The sequence below is a fragment of the Chelmon rostratus genome, chromosome 23 (assembly GCF_017976325.1).
Source record: "Chelmon rostratus isolate fCheRos1 chromosome 23, fCheRos1.pri, whole genome shotgun sequence".
Classification (NCBI taxonomy): Eukaryota; Metazoa; Chordata; class Actinopteri; order Chaetodontiformes; family Chaetodontidae; genus Chelmon; species Chelmon rostratus.
The window spans coordinates 4,897,800-4,912,440 of NC_055680.1; the positions used below are offsets into that span (position 1 = coordinate 4,897,800).

General features: G+C 42.3%; 2 protein-coding genes across 3 annotated transcripts; both read right to left on the bottom strand.

Moving 5' to 3' along the window:
• Positions 1–1,408: 1,408 nt before the first annotated feature.
• LOC121626573 (cornifelin homolog A-like) lies at positions 1,409–4,126 on the bottom strand. Of its 2 annotated transcripts, none has more exons than XM_041965159.1 (4): positions 3,979–4,126; positions 3,196–3,312; positions 2,673–2,827; positions 1,409–2,197 (listed from the first exon to the last, which is right to left on the bottom strand). In XM_041965159.1, exons 2-4 carry the CDS (start codon positions 3,299–3,301, stop codon positions 2,078–2,080), a joined length of 381 nt encoding a protein of 126 aa, XP_041821093.1. In that variant the 5' UTR covers positions 3,302–3,312; positions 3,979–4,126; the 3' UTR covers positions 1,409–2,077. The 2 variants fall into 2 exon arrangements, with proteins under 2 accessions (XP_041821093.1, XP_041821095.1); XM_041965161.1 differs by having other exon boundaries at positions 3,974–4,116.
• A 1,033-nt stretch (positions 4,127–5,159) lies between these two features.
• On the bottom strand, positions 5,160–14,426 carry LOC121626572 (cell number regulator 7-like). Its single transcript, XM_041965158.1, has 7 exons — positions 14,231–14,426; positions 13,946–14,002; positions 13,653–13,751; positions 11,705–13,533; positions 10,450–10,556; positions 10,113–10,267; positions 5,160–6,073 (listed from the first exon to the last, which is right to left on the bottom strand). The coding sequence occupies exons 4-7, from the start codon at positions 11,941–11,943 to the stop codon at positions 5,909–5,911; spliced, it is 666 nt and encodes a 221-aa protein (XP_041821092.1). The 5' UTR covers positions 11,944–13,533; positions 13,653–13,751; positions 13,946–14,002; positions 14,231–14,426; the 3' UTR covers positions 5,160–5,908.
• Positions 14,427–14,641: the final 215 nt, after the last annotated feature.

A 14,641-nucleotide genomic window follows, 5' to 3' on the forward strand; every position in this document is an offset into this window, starting at 1 on the left:
GGTGCTAACATTTTGAATAAGAACTAAAAATAGTCCCACGTCAGAGCAGGACATAGGAGCTATTTGTGAAGCTTCCCACACACCCTCTCAAAAAGCAGTTCATTTTAGAAAGAAAAAAAAACATCTCATAGCTTTTTCTGCTGTATATTCAACACTGTTAGAGCTGATGCAGGTTAAGTTAAATTTACTGCAAAATTTGCATCATGTATTGACGATGAAACCATGTTTCATAATTCCTTAAAAGTATTTCAATCTAAAGATTAGACCAGAGAAAAGAAACAAAGGAGAAAAAAAGAAAAAGATATAACTTTGAAATGCAAAAGATGCTATTAAAGTTGGAAGAGGCTCTAAATCTGCAGCGGCTGTTTTTTTGTATTCAACACTTCATTTTTGTCTGTGGAGTTCTGGAAGATTGAAATCAGTCAGTTCAAGAGTCTATATTTGCCTACTGTAACATGTGTGCATGACTGTGCCTCACTCTTCATGCCTAAACCCCCCAAACCTAAGCAACCCAACCAACGCAGATAATGAGAACAAGCCAATCAGAGAGAGTACATCCTCATAGGATGCTGATTGGTCCGAACCACCGCGGTTTGGCCACAAATGCATAATTTGAAGCCCGGCAAGATGGATTCTCAGCTTGTGTGAGTCTGAATCCGAAACCTGAAACCTGGCACAGTAAAACACAAAGCTGTAGCAGTCGTTAATTGACACTAGGAAAAGAAAATGACAACACGTGATTGCAAGTCGCGGATATATATTAGAGCAGCCCCAGCATTAGTTAAACCTTGTCTTCTTGTGTTATTTTCAGAATGATGGAGACACACAGACTTTTAGGCCATTAAAGCAGCCACAGTCGCTGGCGCTCCGCTGGTTAGACTGGACGGCGATCAGAGTCAGAGACTGGGGCTGATTATTGCTAATAAACACGTTTGTTGCCGTGGCGATCACTCAAATAAGGAAGGCCTGAAAATGAAAAAAAAAAAAGTTTTACTGTGTTTTTCTCATGGGAGTCTTTCTGCATTCATTACACCTTTTCAAAGTTGAACTCGAGCCCAGATATCCGAACAGAGCTCCCGGGACGCCTGCAGGTTCAGAACCTTTCCTTCCATCTATTGTTCTTCGTCATGATATGGCTCCTTTAAATCCCCATGACAGCGTTCACAGCATTTACTCAGACCCATAGCATGTTCTATCACTTAGTGACAGCTGTTTACTATTAATCAAAACAGCTGCTGAACTTCCTTGCATGCATGCTGTAAGGCCATTCGTCCTCCTCATCGACAAGCCTATTGTTTGGGAATTTTCTCCGTTTACTCTTTTGATTTTAACTCTAATTTAATAAACACCCACCTGATGTTGGAGCCTCTGGACACTGAGGGAGTGCAGAACACAGCATACAAGAATTTATTGTATTGAACTTCAAATAGGCTTTTAGGTATAAGTGTTTTATTGCATTATATAGCTGAAGAATTCAGGAATATAACTTTGAAGAATGTGAAATAGAAATTCCAAATGTTTTATCCCAGATGCTTCTACAGTTAAATGTCCTCCAACCACCTACAGTCTCTTTGTAGCTTTTATCAGTATTACCAGTCATACAAGACAAGAATGCACACCTGCATAATGAAAAGTGAAGGAAAATAAGCTTTGAGTCAACATAACAGTCTACAAACATGTTTGCTGCTCTGTGAGGCTGTTCTTAGCCAGATGCTAACATCAGCATGCAAACATGCTCACTCTGACATGCTGATGTTAAGCAAGTCATGTTAGCTGTTAGCTTGCAAACTTTTGCAAAGTCAGTTCCAGCAAACTGTCAACACCTGGTTAACCTGGCTAGTTCTGAGTACTATCTCTCAGTAGAAGTCAGCTGAAGGCTGATCGGTCATCAGCTGCTCGGTGACATTCCTCAGACGCAGACGTGCTTGAAACAGATCTCAAATCAGTCGAAGAAGCCTTCTCTTACTCCAAATACCATGACAGCACTGACGCCGGTGAATAGAAGTCCATAAGTCCATGATGATAGCGGTGACGTTCGTGTTAATAGCGGTGACGTGGTTAGAAATGCTTGTTCTCATCAGGCCGCCGTGTTGACGAAGGTGATGGGATTCATCCTCGTTTTGATTTCCCTTGCTATTTGGCACCAGGTGCAGGGCCCGCAGAAGCAGGCGAACACACAGTCACTGCAGACTGTGCCCTGTGGACACAGAGACACGGTTCAGGGCTGCTGCGGCGGCAGGACACGGGGTGTTAAACATGCACAAATGCAACAGCCGACATAACTATTATGATATAACATATTCATGGTCAACAAATACTGGAGTACGGAACAATGAAGGTTTATTGTTGTTTTTTGGCTACAGTCATTAATCATTGTCAAATTCAACCTAAACAAACGTGGTGGAACAAAGGAACACAGTGTACTGATCCCTCTTTAATGACTGTGCTGCGTGAATTCCTGGATGCTGTCTAGGAACGTGAATAGACACTGTGACGAAAGATAAACAGGTTTAAGACTGATCAGAGATCTGATAAATACTTTTCTGCTGGTAAACACTGTGCGTGAAAGTATTGACGCAGTTGAGATGCATTTTGTTGATATGAGAAAGCTTCAGTAAGGTCACGTGGCAGTTTTTTTGAATAAGTGGCTCAGGATAGCGCAGTGACTGTACCTCAATGCCATATCGCTGGCGAACCGACACCCTGAGGGCCGTGGTCATAGGAGGGATGACCCCAAAAGCATCCAGCAGAGGCAGACATAGACACTCCCCGGCCTCATGCGCTGTCTTACAGGTGAAGCAGGGAAGACACCAAAAGGCGAGACAACCTGAAAAAAAAAAAGTCGCATTTAAGCTGTTGCACAAAGGAAAAAGTAATCGAGTCAGAATGTTCCAGAAGTTCAGTTTTGAGATTTGATCGCTTGCATTATCTGAGGATGCAGCTGATCTGCATTATCACATGAAGCATCACGGATGGCTTTACTTCACTCCACCCACCCGTCTCCAATCTGCCATCTGTTGGCATTCCTACACCCAGATCAGTCTGAATGATGGCCATGTTTTCAACTTAATGCACGAACGAGGGACTTGAGACTCAACACGCGTACTAAATATTCCCCATAGTTTCTCTCCTTATCACCCGCTGGAAGATGTGCACACCTGGTCAAACTGCATGAGCACAAAGAAGCGTACTTACACTGGGGCAGGTCTTGGAAGCAGTCACAGATGCCAGAGGTCCACTGGTTGGATACGCTGCTCATGATGAAGGGCCTGGGTTGACTCACGACCATCCTTTCAGGCATGATTCCAGCTTCTAATTAAAAGTACCATCAGGGTAACGTCAGGAAGATTACACCACAATACATGACATGATAACGAGGACAGTGCATTAGTGATGATAATATAATATAGACATGGGAAAAAGCTAACGGGCCATTTGCGTAATCCATCTTGGTCGCATCCTCACTGCCATGTTCTGCCCTTAAACTAATACATTCTTTTAAAAACCTGCTGGATTATCCAAAATCTGCATTGTTTGAAGGATCGTTCACTAACAGCAGAGAGATATTCATTTCACAGAGGCGTTGTATCTGAAACCGATTACACTCACTAAAGGCCAACATTTCACACACACTGACTAATTGTAGCACAGTGGATAGAGCAGCTGCATTATACTACTACTTCTGGCTTAGTCATAAGGAGCTGGATATGCAACAACCTTTTTTTGCAGACTTGTTATTTGCTGCAGAACAGTCTCGAACCTGTCTAGAAATTATCATGTCTTTTGGCCAGACTTTAGATACTGGTGATGTCACAGAGCAGAGGTTTTCACATTTAGGTTTCAGGAAAGAGAAGTACACACGCATGCTGAAATGCCCTGAGTCATGACAGCTACGCATTGCTCTAATCAAGAAAACGCCTCATGTCTTTGAATTTCCAGGAAGCAAGAAGCATTTGTTTTAACACTGTCTTACCTTACCGTTCTGTGATGAAGAGGAGCAGGGTTCAGCCAAGTGATGGGCTCGCAGGGCAGTGTGGCATCTTATAGGCCCGCTGCAGAGCAGTGAACGTGATAGGACGGCAGAGGAGGATGCACGGCCCTGACTGGTCTGTCCAGTCCGACTTGCGCCGACATCTGCTCATGACCTCATATTGAAAGTGTGCGACTCTGTTATTCGTCGGAGGTATGTGATAAGAACAAAGGAGAGCATCCTGCACGATGCTTTGTGCCACAGTGACATGTGGCCCTGCGCCTTTGTTTGAATGCTACAAGCGTCTTCATCGCGTCCACTGTTGATCCCGCCGTTTCCTCGAATTCACATCTCCTCATTGTTTTCCAGATTAGCCGTGCAACATTTGATGTTTTATTCAAATTCATTCGAAAAATTAACACAAAATATTTTCATTTGGTATCTGAGCCACAAGGCCTGTCCACAATCACGTAGCTACTTCCTTCCCTCTTTTTTCTCCAAGAAGATGAGCTTCTGAGAAAGTCACAAATGATGTAAAGTGAAAAGGGTCGATTCATTTAGGCCACCTGTTTCCTGTTAGATGCACCACCAGGTCAATTTACAACTTCTGAGGAACTCAAACCATGAAATATCAGCTTAGTGAAAGCTGCATTTTTCCATTTAAGATGTGTGAATTCTTGTCATTGTTGATCTGTTCATCTTCAAAAACAATTTTAAGTCATCTACCATAACATTGGAAAACTGCTGCTTCCTCCGGACTTCATTTTTAGGTATTAAAATGTGAAATCCATCCATTTGTCCATTTGTCATAATCCCACATCGGGGGACTAATGACATCTGAAAACTCCCAGCAAAACCAAAGCAAAGTGTTAATCATATGTAGGAAATGTGCAATTGTCAGACTGAGGCTTTAGTCTTTGTGTACTGTTTGTGACCCTGATCAAAGTGCTGTGGTACCTTGTCTTAACTGTATAAAGCATGGCAGTGGTGGAGGAAGTAAGACTCAAGATTCAAGATCGTCTTTATTGTCACTGAGCATAACATGTCAAAGAAATTTGCATTGCAACCCCCATGTTGGAAACAAAAAGAAAGACAAGAAAGATAATTAAATAAAATAAAGATACTAGAATAAAATAAACTAACATGCAGATAAAATATACCAGAAATGAAAATATACTAAGACAATAAGAATATACTAAAACAATAAACAATAAAATATTCCAACAGCAGCTGAAATATACTAAAAGTATTTGAGGTGTTTTACTTAAGTAAATGTACCAATACGACAATGTAAAAAATACAATACAAAATCCAAGTAAGAGGCATGCATTCAAGCTCCCACTGAGGTAAAACTACAGACAAACTAACTTTTAATATTGTTAATATATGACATATTTAGACTGAAGGTAGCTGGTCACATATTATCTCCTTTAAATACAGTTACATGTCAGTGTCTCAGAGGGGAAGTCCTCGGTTGAACCGCTGAAAACTCTTGGAAAGATAACTATTTTGTTGCAAGGGGTCATCAGGCAAAACACCAGGCTGTCACTGGTTTAATCTACATTTTATAAACATTTATAAAAATGATCATATGTCAGATAAACATCGAGGAGTGAAAAGTACAATACTTTCCTCTGAAATGTAGCGGAGCAGAAGTATGAAGCAGCAAAACAACACCAACAAACTACTTAAGAACAATTCCTGAGTAAATGTGCAGAATCTAAAGAATATGATATTATATGAATATATATTACTTTTATCAAACTTTCTTCACTTCATCTTTGGTCAAACTGAACTTTTGTCTCTGAGCGACACATCGTGTCCCCGCTGTATTCTCCGAGGCAGCAGGGAGTGGCTGCAGACCAGAGGAAGTGTGATTAAACCAACTCCTGCACCCTGGAGGGCGAGCTGCAGCAGAGGCCAGGAGATGAGGAGTGCCTAGACCAAGTGCGCCCCCTGCAGGGAGGTCAGAGCGGTGTATCTGGCCGATGAGGAGGAGGAGGAGGCGTGGGATGCTGCTCTTCTCTTCAGCTCTCTGGAGATCTGGAGCCAAGATAGCGGATAGCAGCAGCATCCATACAGGCAGTCACTCCACACGCTGCCCTGTAAGGCGCACAGAGAGAGGCCTGAACGCAGGTGGGAGGCTTGAACAAAAGGTGAACATTTGCATTTATCTGCAAATAATACATTTTTACTGATATAAAGTCCAATACAGCAGTTCTGCATTTGTCTGTTCTACAATCTTATACTCACAGCCTTCGTAATTACGTATTCCTTGAATTTAGTTAGAATAAAATCTGCAAACAGTTTTCATAGTTTTACCACAGTTCTTTTTGTTACATGTAAGACACACAAATTAGTGCTGAACAAGACCAATTGAGATAAATACGTCAATAATCAAGAGCAAAAAGTAGTCGCTCATAGTAACAGCCCATACAGCTGCTTGGAGTTGCATATTTGTCAGTGTAACAGTAATAATCATTCTCTTCTGTTTTAGTAAACAACATCCCTCTGAGGACAGTGGGCTTCTTGCAGCCAAGTTGTTGTTCTTAGCAACAGCGACCAGGATGGAGAGCTTGTCAGTAATGTCAAGATGGAAACAGAAATGTTGGTGGGTGAGATCTGATAAATCAATAAAGTCTGAGAAACGCAGTAAAAAAAGGCAGATCCTCGTTGTTCCATGATTTTTCGCTTCATGATACTGAGTCAGCGCCGTAGCTTAGAGCCAGATGAACAGCTGACTGTCAGTTCTGATCTCCCTTACCTCCAGCTCCATCACTGTCAAGTAGAAACAGTATTCCTTCACAACATCGGACTAACTTTGTCTTGATCATAAAGCGTTTGTGAGCCTAACCAACAGGATAGTCATGAAACATGACAAATACACTCAGAAACGCCAACTGTTGCTTTACAATCGCTGCACCTTGCTGTGAAGTTAGTGTTGGAGATGGAATAAGCAACAAAATAGTCTCTCCACCCACAAGCATCTATACAGGTCTGAGACTTGAATGCAACTTTTTGGCTCTGACAAGCAGCCTCACAGGTGCAAAAATAATCTGAAAATTTTGTCTTTCTCGTGCAGCAGACCTGGGATCTGCTCAGTACCACACTTTGTCTCTACTGGGCTGCCTCCCCTTTGTTTGATGCACCCAAGTTTGATGGACATACCATAAACGACAAGTTTGGATTGACGTGTTGGAATGATTTGTTGGTTCATTCAGTGTTTAGATTAGCCTACCCTGACAGATGCAGCCTGCACAATAGAGGACTACTGTTGCATCGTGCCACAAACATAAATAAAGAAGAAAAAATGTGATCAAAGCATAAATACAATCAGCACAAAACGGATGTAACAAAGTTATTAAGTTATGAAGTGAGACCAAACAAGGCTAGCATATCTGAGGCTGTGGTGCTTTGAGCTAAATGCTAACATCAACTCTGTTCCAGAGGTGGAAATCATGAATCGTTTCACTAATTTGAATCATTTCATTCAGTTCAAAGATTTTCAATGAATGAATTTGTTCATTTAAAAAAAAAATCTCAGCTAAGCGAGGTCATCTGCATTTAAAAGCACCCCGGTTGCAAACAGCCCTGTATTGTTACTGTGTAATGCTCAAACGGGTCACTAGAGGGCGCATAGCGCTTGGGAGGAGCCAAAAACCCACATGGAGGCAAACACTACAGAAGAAATCCTGCAGTGTAGCTGAAAAGAAGCTAAGGTTTTCTGCCTCTTTGTGTTACATACAGGTGGATAAAAGTTCCTCAAAAACACATGCGTGTCTCTCATTATAAGGGCTGAGAGTGTTGTGAAACCCTGATGTAACGTCTGATGTTTAGTGTTGAGTGGTTTTGGAGTAATGTGTCAAAGTTTAGCAAAACACTGCCATGCTAGGCTAGCTGACCTGTTGCTAACAAACACAGTACAACAGAAACGCTAGTGAGGAATGCAAAAGGGGTTTATTTTGGATAGTCAACTGATGTAAGTGAGTATAAAATGCCGGTGCATACGTTTCACTTCTGTTTAACTATGTTGCCACATATGTGTGTTTGTTACTGAGTTCATAAGAGACATCTGTGAATGTGTGACAGTGGAGTGATATGAACGCAAACGTTAATAGTGATTGTAAGATTGTATGTTTGTGTTGTAAGTTAAAGGTGCCGTGTTGATCTATGGAACATTTTTAATGATTTTCCAAATGGCTGAAGTATGAATCTGCAGTTTTATTCTCAAGACACAAACTGTTCCAGCATTGTCTCCTTCCACCCATGAGAGAGTAATTGCATTGCCTTACAAACAACCTACACGCTGGGCCCTGTTTTCATGAGAACTTCTGGCACCTTCCTAGCTCTGTATTGACAGTGATCCACGGCCCACTCCACCTCCAGACAAGCCAACATTACCAACCACCTCCTTCCCTCAGATGGCAGCTCTCCAGCTTCTGCCTGCCTGGCCTCCAACCACATCCACCTCCTGCCTTATCTCTCCTTCTCTTCACTCTCCCAGAAACGAGCGGCGCGGCTTATCCGGCATCAAACTCCCGACTCGGCCCTGGAATGTGCTGTTTGCATGTGGAACATCTGCTTCGTGCGCACCGATCGGTGTCGCAGACCTGATGTCTGTTGAGATCTGTGGTCATGCAGGCAACTGTATGAGTGTTTAGTGTGGACAAAGAGCCCGCAGCGAAGCAGTGGGTGGACAGCCTGAGCAGCTTGCTGTATCTTACAGGCTCTAACAGTTGGTTGTATGTTCATGAAGTTATTTAAGGCTTGAGTGCAGATTTATTAATGTAATAAACAACGCCACTGCATCCTCAGCATATATCTAAGTTGTATCTGTTGTCACTGTGTAGACTCAAAACATTACTCGTTGCTCAAATAATAACTAGTGTCATTAGGCACACGTACTTGATGTAGCAGCTATTTCCCCTGTGTGCCGTTATTGTGTTTCATCACTGAAACGTCTCCATCTCCTCAGCAGTAATCATAATTACTCAAAGCTCCAGCAGCTCTGTGTAATTGAGCTGGGGACACAGTGTGGTACGAGTGAAAGCAATCAGCTGCATTGTTCAGACCGGCGTTTATCACAACATCACAGCTACAGGGGCCACTCCACTTGACTGGAAGAATTCAATCACAAATTTAACTCTCACATTCCTCTCGGGAAAAACACTGATTCACCGCATTCGCAGTCAGATAACTTATTGTGTCGCAACACAAAAGAATGATTAACATACGTGAGCCAAGCTGTCAAAAGCTGTGGAGCCAATAACTGTAACTGCGTTGTAGTACGTCCTACCTGCTGGCTTTGTTCGAACGCTCAGCCAATGAAAGACAATGTAATTGTTTCAAAGATAATACAAATCCATGACACTCTACTGTTTTATATTAAAAGGTTTGTTCACCTAAATGACGGTGTGACAGTTTAAAGCAAAAACCTGAATCAATGAGAGGAGAAATTTAACAAAGTCACCTTCACAACCATCACATCTCAATTCTGCTGAACACCTGTTGAGGTGGGCAGCCACTGCAAGACTTTATTAACCATCTGTGTTGGATGAAGCGAAATTAAGAGTGTGCCACCTGTAGGTTTATCATACGGATTGATCAATCAGCATTGATATGATATGATGTGATGTACATACATGCAGAAGCCCCATTCAGTTTTGTTCACTTACATTCACAATTAAGTTTTATTTAAACACGATGGCTTTAAAACAAAAGCAAAAATGCTGCCAATAAAGGCAAACGCAAGTATCACTTTGTGAAATTCTTACCTCACTGAGGACTACAGTTACCCACAACGTGTAAAATAGTCTATAACATTAAAACAGGTTTAGTTTAGTACAAAGCAGATCTTTTGACAGCGGCCATGTGGGAAAGCAGATCGCAGAACAGCCAGCATGGCAGAAATCAGTCCAACTGTGGGGGTGATTCAGGATCTAAATCTGGTTTAATCTGTATAGTGGCTGCCCAGCTTTACACCGTCTCCACCACCATCAGTAATACATGAAATGAAGGAATGTTTTTTCTTTTTTTCCCCCCATGTTACCTGTTTTCAGATATCTACCCATTCACCACCCCAAAAACAGTGGAGTTTAATTCAGTTTCAGGGCTCGAAAATGTGGATTCTGTGCTGTGCTACCTGAATGCCGTATCGCTGCCTGACAGACGCTCTCATGGCGAGAGAGGCTGGAGGTACGCAGCCGATACAGTCCAGCAGAGGCAGGCAGGGGCACGCGCCCACCGCGCTGGTCACCTTGCAGGTAAACACTGGGAGGCAGCACAGGGCGAAGCAGCCTGCACACACACACACACACACATACACAGTTCACAAACATATGACAGTTAATGGCAAAGGTTTATCATGTGTGAGAGTCCAACATTACAGGAAATGCATTTTTATCTTCATTCAGCACAAATGATCAGATATGCTGTGGAGTTCATCGTGTTTTGTATCGTTCACACATTCGGACACTTACAGTCCCCCACGTCTTTGTAGCACTCACACAGGCCAGTGCTCCATTGGCCTGCCTCCTGAACCCTGCTCTCCGGCTGGACCTGGACCGCCTGTCGAGACATAGCTGAGCTGGAGGAGAAAGGAGAAAGTGGCACGGTTCCTTTCAAACAGTGGCTGTAGAGAGTCTCATGGCCGCCTGCCTATGCAATTACATTAGCAAATATGGTTAATGTGAAACAATGATTTTCAGATTGTTGATCAGTGCTCGCCGCCAACACAAAATGTTCAAACTGAACGTATCACTGCCAATGCCTTTCATTTATTTTCCAGCAGTATCTTCTCCTGGCAGCGAAAGCATGACTAACATTTTCAATGTTTATCTGTAGACAACTCAAAGTGCTTGGCTATGGTGAGAGGAAGGCTGTCCAGTGATGGTAGAAGTATTCAGGTAATTCTCTGAAGTATAATAGTAATTATAAAAGAACTGGATTCAAAATGTTCCTTAAATTAAAGTTAAGAAATATTACCAGCAAAATGTGCTTCAAATATCACACATGTCAGTGCTGTTATGTGTTTTAATATTGGTGTGTTATTACTGGAACATTCAGTAAAGAGTGTAATGTAGCTGCGATTAAGTAGGAAGTGGCATAAACTGGATATAATCAAGTAGGGAACAAATACGTTAAAATTGTACTCAAGTACAGTACTTGAGTAAATATACTAGTTATAGTCCATTACTGAGAGTTGGCAAAAATCCAGGAGGCAATTATGTTTCCTCCAAATCATATCTGGCAAAACAAATTAAACAACTAATGTGAGATTTGTAGGAGAATGAGTTGCTACCTGAGGCAGAAATTTGCATTCAAAGGAAACTTTCTGCAGTGCTGATTGCTGCCCCCTGCAATCCAACAGCCCTACACATTAACACCACTTAACAAAAGAGGATACAAATCAGCAAATTCTGAGCTGTCACCAAAGCCAACATCCGCAGGAAACCACCATCTCAGTCAAAAGATAAGCTCAACAAACCAGTGAGGTGCTGGCTAGCAAACAAAGGTCCACGCCCCTCGCTCACCGCTGTCCCCTGACCGCAGTTATTCTTTAGCTCCGCTCCTGAGCCACATGCCACAGTCCACCTGAGCGCTCTCTTTTTCTGGCACATGCACGCCTCAGAGCCAGCCTGCTGCACTCTGAAGAATGATTTACATCACCTCTCTCGGTAGAGTGAAGGTGAAATATGTAACCAGGCTTATTTTGAAGAAGGAGAGATGACTTACCTGTCTATGAGTTCGGTTAGTAAAGTGTCAGGTACTGGGCACAGTTTCTCTGTCTGCTGTGTTCGGCCTTTTCTCTCTGTCTGTCTTCTCACTTTGGCCCTCACACGCCTGCTCCTTGCTTGACTTGGCTTGTTTTGGTGTAAATATGAAGCAATCAGATAAGATGGGTAAGCAGCTAACTCTGCTGACCTGCAGGATATGGACAGTTTACTCATACAGCTCAGTGACAGAGAGCTCATGTCCGAAAGAGTTTCAGTCCACCAGTCGGTGGTATTATATTTGTTGGCGTACACTGTCACTTAATCAGTTTTTCCCCACATGGAAAAAGAGTTTGGTTTGAGAGTTACACCACTGGACACTCCACCACTGATCTGCAACAGTTGAGTAAGAGGCCCAAGAAATCACAAAATGTCATCACAGTGTCATCACTTTTATAAAACCGTAGATCATTTCACTGAGAGTAGTAAGATGAATTACAATCACTAGCAATTAAAAAAAAAAGTGAGCTACTTTCTTTTTAGGTTTCTGCTCAGAAGTAAAATACATCAAATCAAAAGAGAAAAGTTTCACCAGAGGAATTTCACCATATGACATTGCACCACGTCTAAGGGCATGCAGAGGTCAGTCTAGCTGAAGCACTGCAACATGAAAAAGTCCTCTGCTGTGATATCTGATTCCTCGTCGTCCTGACAGAAGTTGGTGGAACAGGAAAGGCCCAGCGGAGTGAATCCCACCCCTATCGAGCAAAACCCGTCTGCCGCTCCATCAGGGCTGCAGCTGACACAGATGATCACACAGAGGATTAACAAAGGTGACATTCAAGGTGGGTCAGAGTATCACACCCACCCGAAAACACAGTGCCAAGCTGGCATTCATTCCTCTGTGTATATTTTACTGTTTATGTCATGATTGAAGATGTAATAAAATAATAATAATAATAATAATAATATACAAGTAACAATGTTTTTAATTGGCTACTTGACAACAAGTAAAAAAAGGTATCAGAAGTTATGTGACACTACACACTCCTGAAACTGTGATGAGCCTTTCAACCGATTCATGTCGCAACCATTTCAGCAATACTTCAACATTGTGGGAAATACTTGGCTTTTTTTTGCTGAGATATGAGAAGATTCATACATATATATATATATATATATATATATTATAAAAAACATGTAGCAGGAGCTAGCCGCCGGTTAGCTTAGCGAGGCATAAAGACGAGAAGCGGGAGAACAGTTAGCTTAAGAGGCAGTCTGGCACATAACCCAGCATAAAACGGCTGATTTTTATTTTTCCACTTTGTCGTTTATGTGGATTAAATAATGTGATATAGCATGTTAATTAGTAGAGTAGGCCAATCTCGCTAGTTCAAACAGAGCCAGATTCAATGTCTGTTTCTGGTTCCAGTCTCTGCAAAGCTAAGCTAACCGACTGCTAACCTTCGCTGTAAGGCATGAAGATGAATAAGAATATTTTGCAGAGTGTTAAACCATTGCTGAGCTCCATTCACATTCAAATGGGACAAACAAAGAAGCAAAACAAGGTCTCTAATAGAAAGTATGTCTTTATTTAGGCTACAATATATGAAGGGTCACAGGCATGTAGAATATATTAGCTACAAGCATCATGTGATGCGCATCATGTATTTTTGACTGTTAACATCATGTGATAGAGCAGTGATGGGGCGATTTGATCTTGTGTGATGCGATATGATGCGTTCAAGGACCTTCAGTCCCGGTCTCTCTGCATAATGGCACTCATTCAAAGCAGCGTGATTGGAATTTCAGGGCGCCATGACCTGCAGGCTGCCTGAAACTCTGGAAACTCTGCAGATCAAGAGAAGAAGACAAATGGCAAAAAAAATTCAGCATCTTTGCTGAATATTAACAAAGAAAAGAGGAACATCTCTTCGTCTGACACCCACATACAGTGTCAGTTCACTCACTGTGCTGGTTTGCTTTGCTGCAGAAGCATTTGACCAGATCGTGTTTCTTGACATTGCTTGTGGGAAGCAGTGGACACTTCATTCTTCCACCTGGAAAAACTGCAGAGAGAGCAGAGGTTGAAATTGAAATTTCCACCATGGAAGCTCAGATCACCCCCCTTGAAACCTTTTTTCTCTGCTTCACTTAACAACATACTGTAGTGTTTCATGATTGATGATCAGCCTCCTTTTCTCTGTTTATGCTCATTCACGCCACTGCAAATTTTTAACCAAACGGCATGTGAGACACTGACCTTGGCACCTGCACTTGCGGATGTGCGCTTTGGACACACGGAATTCAGCATGTGCAGCTTTCCACAGCGAAAAAAAGACAAACAGCAAGAAATCATTTATGTGGAACATTAATACATCACCCATCAAATCCTTCTAACATTTCCCAATCACATACAAATTCACTTAAGAAGATTTATATTTTACAAGCAGAGTTAGTGATTTACTCTAATGTTGGCGAGTCAGTTTTACATCATAAGACACATCTATGCAGAAACAGTTCAAATGCCAGCTCTGTTTGTATTTACCTGAGCTGTGGTAGATGTTCTCAACCAGAACGACGAGCAGGAGGGCGACAACTATGATCCTTGACATGATGGAAGAGAATGTGCTCCGCGTAAGACAAAGCGTTCAGATTATTCTACAGGAGAAGAGAAACTCTGACAATTATATACCAGCTCTGATTGTCCACGTCCATGTGGGTCTGCAGAGTTTGATCTAGGGGCGGATGAGTCTTGGCACGTCTAACAGGGATTTTTTTTCTCTTTATTTTGTGAATAGTCTCTCAGCTGTGCATGGATTCTTCCAGAAAATGCGATGAACATGGAGATAACCCGTTCCCACACAGATCGCAGATGTGATTGTCATTCGGATGACATCTAGCGGACGTGAGCCCCCGGCCTTTTGGGCCCAACATGCCCCCACAGCCCTATCAGAGA

What these genes read in the sequence shown, in the direction of transcription:
- LOC121626573 (XM_041965159.1), bottom strand. Translation starts at nt 3,301, where the DNA reads ATGCCTGAAAGGATGGTCGTGAGTCAACCCAGGCCCTTCATCATGAGC. An exon ending in CTTCCAAGACCTGCCCCAGT is followed by an intron (nt 2,828 to 3,195) that starts GTAAGTACGCTT and finishes TTTTTTTTTCAG; the next exon opens with GTTGTCTCGCCTTTTGGTGT. An exon ending in GCCAGCGATATGGCATTGAG is followed by an intron (nt 2,198 to 2,672) that starts GTACAGTCACTG and finishes CTGTGTCCACAG; the next exon opens with GGCACAGTCTGCAGTGACTG.
- LOC121626572 (XM_041965158.1), bottom strand. Translation starts at nt 11,943, where the DNA reads ATGAGCTCTCTGTCACTGAGCTGTATGAGTAAACTGTCCATATCCTGC. An exon ending in CTACAAAGACGTGGGGGACT is followed by an intron (nt 10,268 to 10,449) that starts GTAAGTGTCCGA and finishes GTGTGTGTGCAG; the next exon opens with GCTGCTTCGCCCTGTGCTGC. An exon ending in GGCAGCGATACGGCATTCAG is followed by an intron (nt 6,074 to 10,112) that starts GTAGCACAGCAC and finishes TGCGCCTTACAG; the next exon opens with GGCAGCGTGTGGAGTGACTG.